The sequence below is a fragment of the Orbicella faveolata genome, unplaced genomic scaffold (genome assembly GCF_042242905.1).
Source record: "Orbicella faveolata isolate gen_17 unplaced genomic scaffold, um_ofav_v1 contig_34, whole genome shotgun sequence".
NCBI lineage: Eukaryota > Metazoa > Cnidaria > Anthozoa > Scleractinia > Merulinidae > Orbicella > Orbicella faveolata.
In genome coordinates, this window is record NW_028301563.1 from 28,364,036 (window position 1) to 28,371,541 (window position 7,506).

The window sequence follows — 7,506 nt, forward strand, 5'->3', positions numbered from 1 at the left end:
GAAACTATGCCGCGGCAAGGCACAACAGGCGCCCTAAACAGGGCCCTTAAACAACAATAATGTAATAAATTCCCCGATGGGGGCCCCTGAGAAAACCTAGCGCTAACAAAGCTAACAAGATCCAAGGTCAGGGCCTTTGAACACCTGAACTAAGATAACCGCCAAATTTGCAAGTTATTTTTGCGCTAATTGTAGTTTATTCTTTTTTTCGAGTGGAATTCCTGACGTTTGTTCAAGCCAAAAGGTGCCAGAGAGAACAACTGTGCACTCCAATATGCCTCTTTAGTGATTAAAAGCTTTTCGATGTTACTTGTATTGTTTGCATTTATCTGCACTTGATCAATACACTGGAAAGAAAAGTCGTTTAAGTCGTGCGGTGTTCTGTTGAAATGCACCGCTACCTCACAAGTCTTTTTCTTGGTCAGCATAGCAGACTTGTGGTTGCGAAATCTAACTCTAAAATCTGTTGTTGTAGAGCCAATGTATTGTAAGTTACATTTCTTACACGAAGCCAAATAAATGATATTTTTTGAATCACAGGAAAGTTTCAATCGTATCTTATAGCTCTTGCCTGTTTGAAAACTTTGGAAAGAATTTGATTCAACAAAGTAGTTGCGACAGAGATCACATCTTGTTCTTTTGCATTTAAAGCAACCCTTAACCTCAACAACCTCTTCAAAGAAAGTTGTTAAAAACAATTCCGTTAGATCAGGAATTACTTTCATCCAGTAACACCATAGATCTACCCACTATAACCGCCACACAAAACCGTCATTTCCACGGGCTACACAGGCTACTGAGGAAACGAAAACTTTTTCGTCGAAAGCGCAGGAGGCCTGTTAGAACGACTGCTAGCGAATCAGATCAGTTGGATCCCATCAACCTTTCAAGCCAGTCCATCAATCAAGACCAAACCAATCTACTCAAGAAAGGACCATCTTTCTGCCCCATGCCAAAAGATGTTGATTGGCAGCGTGTATATGATGATTTGGAAGCTTTTGAAGCCCGCTTGCGGACAGCAGTATTTTTCATTGAAAGCAATCCTGAGGATAGCCAAGAACCACCTAGTCACCTTCCTCAAGTCCCAAAGGAAAAGAAATGGAAGCCACCGCCATCAAGGTATCCAGAACTTGAACTTTTTCTATCTAGTGTTAGGCGTGATTTGATAAACCCTCGCAACATTAAATCAGCTAGAGATAATTTAACCAAAGGGGAACGGGTTGCGTTAAAGCAATTTAGAAATTCTGATGTAGTAATTCGGATACAAGATAAGGGTTCTCGTTTCGTCTTAATTGATAAAGGGGAATACGAGGATAAAATGTTTGGCCAGCTTCATAACCAGCTCCATTATAAATCCTTACAGGAAGATCCTACATATAGGCATTTGGTTGTAGTTGAAAGTTGGTGCAACAAATGGGTCAGAAAAGGTGAAATTTCAGACCAATTAGCTAATTGGATAATTAACAAAAAAGCCAAACCAGGGGTCGCCTTCGGTAATATTAAAACCCACAAAGCAGGGAATCCACACAGGCTTATCACATCGTGTTGTGGTACGGCCATAGAAAATCTTTCAGCCTTCAGTGAATTTTACTTGCAACCGTTGGCTCGTAAGTTGCCATCTTTCATCAAGGATACGACCGATTTACTTAATAGAATTGAGGATCTTAACAGGAGTGGCCCTTTTCCCGAAGGCACCCTTTTAGTTTCTTGGGATGTTGTGTCAATGTTCCCTAACATAGATAATCAACTCGGTCTTACTGCAGTAAAGAAGGCACTGAATGCCAGAGAAAACCAGCTTCCATCCACTAATTGCATTTTAGAAGCAGTAGAAATTTGTTTGAAGAGCAAGCACTCGGTTTTTAAGGAAAACTTTTTCCTACAAATTCATGGCACAGCCATGGGCCCAAAGAACGCCTGTAGTTACGCGGATCTTGCCATGGGGGAAATAGATTATCAAGCTAAATTTTCTGGCCCCATAAAGCCGACTTTATGGTGGCGATACCGTGACGATGTTTTTGATCTCTGGCAACAAGGCCTTCCTGCACTGCATGAGTTTACTGACTTTATAAATTCCCTATATCCTACCATTAAATTTGAATTAGTTTTTTCTGAACGCGAGCTTCACGTGCTAGATTTAACTTTACATCTCATCGGGGGTTTCATCCAGACAGACGTTTATTCAAAGCCAACTGATAGCCACTTGTATCTTCCACCATCAAGTGCTCACCCCAAACACGTTTTCAAGGCTATCCCTTATGGCATAGCAACTAGGTTACAGAGAAACTGCTCTGAACAAGTATTTCTTGCCGAGAGAACAACTGAATACAAGGGTTATCTAGTCAATCAGGGTTATCCCACAAAACTAGTGGAAGATCAATTTTCTAAAGCCTTAACTACATCTAGAACTGACTTACTTAGAACTCGTGCCAAAGCTGAGAAGAAATTGTTTCCATTTGTAACAACATTTAATCCAAATTTACCTGATGTTGGTCGCATCATCAGAAAACACCTAGGTATTTTGGAATCCAACCCCAAATTAAAAGAATTTTTTCCGCCAAATTCCATCATAGCCTCTTTTCGAAGATCTAAAAACCTTAAGGAGTTGTTAGCGCCATCTCGTTATGGCTCTAACACTAAGATTGAAGAGGTTGTTGAGGTTAAGGGTTGCTTTAAATGCAAAAGAACAAGATGTGATCTCTGTCGCAACTACTTTGTTGAATCAAATTCTTTCCAAAGTTTTCAAACAGGCAAGAGCTATAAGATACGATTGAAACTTTCCTGTGATTCAAAAAATATCATTTATTTGGCTTCGTGTAAGAAATGTAACTTACAATACATTGGCTCTACAACAACAGATTTTAGAGTTAGATTTCGCAACCACAAGTCTGCTATGCTGACCAAGAAAAAGACTTGTGAGGTAGCGGTGCATTTCAACAGAACACCGCACGACTTAAACGACTTTTCTTTCCAGTGTATTGATCAAGTGCAGATAAATGCAAACAATACAAGTAACATCGAAAAGCTTTTAATCACTAAAGAGGCATATTGGAGTGCACAGTTGTTCTCTCTGGCACCTTTTGGCTTGAACAAACGTCAGGAATTCCACTCGAAAAAAAGAATAAACTACAATTAGCGCAAAAATAACTTGCAAATTTGGCGGTTATCTTAGTTCAGGTGTTCAAAGGCCCTGACCTTGGATCTTGTTAGCTTTGTTAGCGCTAGGTTTTCTCAGGGGCCCCCATCGGGGAATTTATTACATTATTGTTGTTTAAGGGCCCTGTTTAGGGCGCCTGTTGTGCCTTGCCGCGGCATAGTTTCAAGGGCTTTGTTTGGGGATTTTGGGACCGCCTTTTTTGAACATTGAATATTTTACACGCGGGTCCCTTCACACTTTCGGCTGACTCGACGAATCGCGTTACTTTTTTGATATTAATCTTATTTGTATTATATTCGATTATTTATTCTTATTTGGTTTGTGTCTTTTGAGTTTTGTACCGCATTGTCATAGTATCTCGCTTAGTAATCACCGATTGTTTATCATTGGTTAATTTTTTCGTTTTCATGTGTTACCACGCCCTGTTATGTAATCATCTTTGTAATATGATGTCATTTTTTATACTGTAAACTTATTTAAGGTTATTGTAATTTATTATTCACTTGCACTGCAACTGTGAAGGTCTTTGACCGAAACGTTTATTTTTATTAAATTTTTAAACCTTTTTTTAGATTTCTTAGATTTTTTACTGTATATATATATTTTTTTTTTCGCTCGAAGTTGCCCGTCCTCGTTTTCCACAATTGCCTATATATGTATGTGTGTATATATATATATATATATATATATATATATATATATATATATATATATATAAATAAATAAATAAATATGTTTCCCTCGGGGCCCATAATATGGAACAATGACGTCAGGTGACGTAGTGATGACGTCATCATGTCCAAATTTCTTTGGATCCACTAATTTTGATAAAACGTTACAAAACCAGCAAACGTGGCTGAAAAATATAGTCAAAATCGGCAAAAACAAAACTAGAAATAAAAGAAGTTGCTCTAAAGAAGTTAGAATTTTCGTGGGCAAAGTTGGAAATTTGAAAAGCATGCATGGTTGCCAAAATATGATTGTCATGTAGACATCAAGCTCGTAACCAATGACATGTCACACCCAATTATTCCCAGATGTATTTCGGAAAAGGTCACCAAATTTGGGACTCATGGCCTTAAATCGTTTTAAGGTTACAAAGTTGGCAAGGGCCTCAACACCCCCCCCCCCCCACCCCCCACCCCCGCTTTCCCCAGTCTCTCCCTCACTCTCCCCTACGCTTGTCTCAATAGGGTTAATTAAGGGGAGTTATCGATCTCGAGTTAGAATCTAGCATTGTTTAAAATTAATGAACGAAGGGAGCTGTTCTAAATTAAACGTAATTTCTCTGTCAGTTCACGTCATGTCTAGTTTTCAAATGCCGCTTTTGCGAGCCAAGAATCTTAAAATAAATTTTAATTACGAAATCCTGCGAATTTCACATTCGGTTTCCCGTGCAGAAAGTCAGCTGAGTCAACATATGCCTTAAGTAAGATATGATAATGTTGACAATATGCAGGAACATCCCACTGATGATGCCTTTAATGTACTTAAATTAGCTTGTACTGCGAACAAATACGCAGTTATTTTTGTAACTTATTTCCAACAAGATTCGCAGGTATAAAATAAGCTTCTGGAGAATCTCTCCTCACAATAGCTTTGTGGCGTCTTTGTTTTCTATCCGTGACAGCAATGTCGCTGTTTGTCGTGACTTCATCAGTAAGTAAATTTCTAACATTTATATTTTTAGTTGTCTGACAGCTTTTCTCTTCACTGCGTGTTAGCGTTCAAGCGAGTGTGGTGAGGATTTCCCACAAAAAAAGCAACAACGTGTTTCCTCAAATTTCTCAGCTAAACGACAAGAACGGCCGCATAAAGCTTATGATTCCACCGTGAAAATTAACGTTTGACAAACAAACTCCTGATTTGTTACAAAGCCTGTGGGAGGTGATACTCTCTGGGTCTACTCAAACGGCTACCGTTAAAAGAATTAGTAAACTTGAAGTAACTGAATGAACATAACTACTATTGAATAATTTAATATTTTTCTCGCAAAATATCTGCAGCGAGCGAAAATGAAAATTGACTTTTACATTCCATATCAAATATTGTTCATCCGATGTTTCAGTTGTTAATTTATTGTAAAGCCTTTGAACGTATTTTATCACGCATTTCCCTTCCTGTTTAACCATCATCACTTTAAATATCACAAAACTGAATAAGAACTACCTGAAAAGTCTTGAAAAAATTGGCGAGTGCGGTGTCCCATATTTCCACGTCAAACGTGATTTCATGTGTTGTCAGGCCTTTAAAATTGTTTAATTAAGTCACAGTCGGAATTTCCAACAAGGATTTCGGTGCCTCGGTGAGTCTTAATGACCCCGAAATTGAGACACCTCCACAGATTAATTTATGCTGCCGAATTTAGTGAATATACAAAGCTTCTAAGATTCCAATGCAAAAAGGTCATGGTATAAGCACTTCAATGACCGTTCATTGCCATTTTCCTTTTTTACTGAAGGCATGATCAATAATCCATGTAATTCCGATAATTTTAAGTTTTTTTTTTTTTCAATTGGATAGCCTTCAGCTGTATTAAACCTGAGTTCCGGCGCTGTGGGTATTTCACACAGGGTTAGGAGCCAGTTGGCTCTCTGCTCGATTTCTTTTTCGTTGCCCAATTAGAATGAACATTTTTTCGAGAGAAAAAAAAATGTTTTAGCAGGAAACAGCATAAGGTGGATGCTAAGAGGCCGTGGGCCAGTCCTCGTTTGAAAAGATTTACAAATAAGAAGGGAATTAACTCAAGTTCTAGAGAGAGAGTCTATATATACTAAAGGTGCTTCCAGCTAAATACAGTTACGTCTACTTGTGTTTTTGCAGGCGGATGATACGCCTGGTCAGTCTATCTGTATGCCACTTTGTCAAGCAAAAAGCTGCAATGGAGAGGTGAGCATACATATAAGTTATTTGCCGATTGGGAGGTCCGTATAGTGAAAAACTGTGACTGAGGCTTTGGGTATTTTCAATGCCGAGGTCACAGTTTTTCACTGACACGGACCGACCATAGCCGGTAAATGATTTAAAATTGAATTTAATATATACCCCATCTTTCTCAAACCTCGTTTATAATTGTTGACATTTTCCAAACACACATCGTTCGCGTTCCCTACCGTGACCGTGGTCAGAGATAAGAAAATCCGGAGCACGCCAAGAACCAATCAGATTGCATCATTAATTTGTTACCGCGCCCTCTTGGAACAAAATACGCGGTATATTATTTACTTTTGTAGTCGACACATTTTAAGCTCTGAATTTTAATGAAGTAGTAAGATTTTTCTCCTCTTGTTAGGGAAACATCAAAGTCTTCCACATGACGCCCTTATGGCTTGAAACACATGCGTCATACATCGCTCTCGAACGCACAGCATCCGCTGCTCAAATCACTTTCAACGCGGGCTCATTAGCAAAGGCTGCGCTGCTCAAAGTTCCATTGATACCCACAAGTGTCTTAACAGATGCCTTACCGCTGACTGTTGAGATCACAGTCGCAGATGACGTCCGCATTGGGCAAGGCACTGACAGCGATATCAAATATGGTGTGTCAGGCGGTACCAGATTTATCGGCTTTGGAACATGCGATAAGGGAAATTATGCCGATCATTCCCCCTGCTACGGAATGGAAGGCGTGTCCGGCGCCAGTTTAACGTCTATAAGACATGATCCAGTTGTTCCAAAAACCAGCGACTCTTTCTACCCCGGTCAGTTTGTCTTCACTCTCAAGCTGGATGAACGCTGGGGATCGTGCTACACTGCGCATAACGCAGGCTTCGTGAGGACCGCTGCCTACAACAACAGACTGGTTTTCAGCAAGGGACTCACTCTCGAGGTTTACAAGGGTGATGCAGGAGAGGGTCGGGATCAGGTTCATAAAAGTCACTGTTACAAAAGATTCTTAGGGGATAAAATCTAAGAAAAAAGTGATTTCAATCTGTACCTGATATAAATGCAATAAAGTGACTTTATTGCTCACAGTATAACGCCTTGAATACTAAAGAGTTAATTAATAAAGGTGCACTTCACCCCGACGCTCAATTGCAATTTTGTCGGACAAGTTTCGAAGCATGGTTACCATCGCAACATAGGTGACGCCGAGAGTAAAAGGCTATACCGTGCCGTATGCAAAAAGGTTTCAGCCATAAATAAAAACTATTTCAGTATAGAGCGGTTTGAATAGACCATATCCTTATTCCTGGCATTAAAAAGGGATAAATGCTATTAATTTGCATTTGAAAAGACTCCTTAAATTATCCTCAGTTGAAGTTGGTTCCAGTCCAATACGGAGTATACGAAAATAGTCTCTAGAGTATCGTTAAACCAATAACAAAGCAATCACTCTGGCCAATAAAAAA

At 39.3% G+C, this 7,506-nt stretch overlaps 1 protein-coding gene and 1 pseudogene across 2 annotated transcripts; both read left to right on the forward strand.

Annotated features, from left to right (window-relative positions):
- Positions 1-663: 663 nt before the first annotated feature.
- Positions 664-3,727, forward strand: LOC149105624 (uncharacterized). Its single transcript, XM_089271609.1, has one exon. The coding sequence runs from the start codon at positions 950-952 to the stop codon at positions 3,131-3,133; it is 2,184 nt and encodes a 727-aa protein (XP_089127735.1). The 5' UTR covers positions 664-949; the 3' UTR covers positions 3,134-3,727.
- Positions 3,728-5,324: 1,597 nt separating this feature from the next.
- On the forward strand, positions 5,325-7,134 carry LOC149105625 (uncharacterized; annotated as a pseudogene). Its single transcript, XR_016201609.1, has 2 exons — positions 5,325-6,043; positions 6,447-7,134. The product of XR_016201609.1 is annotated as an uncharacterized LOC149105625 (transcript).
- Positions 7,135-7,506: the final 372 nt, after the last annotated feature.

Excerpts from the sequence above, each read along its gene's own strand:
- LOC149105624 (XM_089271609.1), top strand. The coding sequence starts at position 950 with ATGCCAAAAGATGTTGATTGGCAGCGTGTATATGATGATTTGGAAGCT.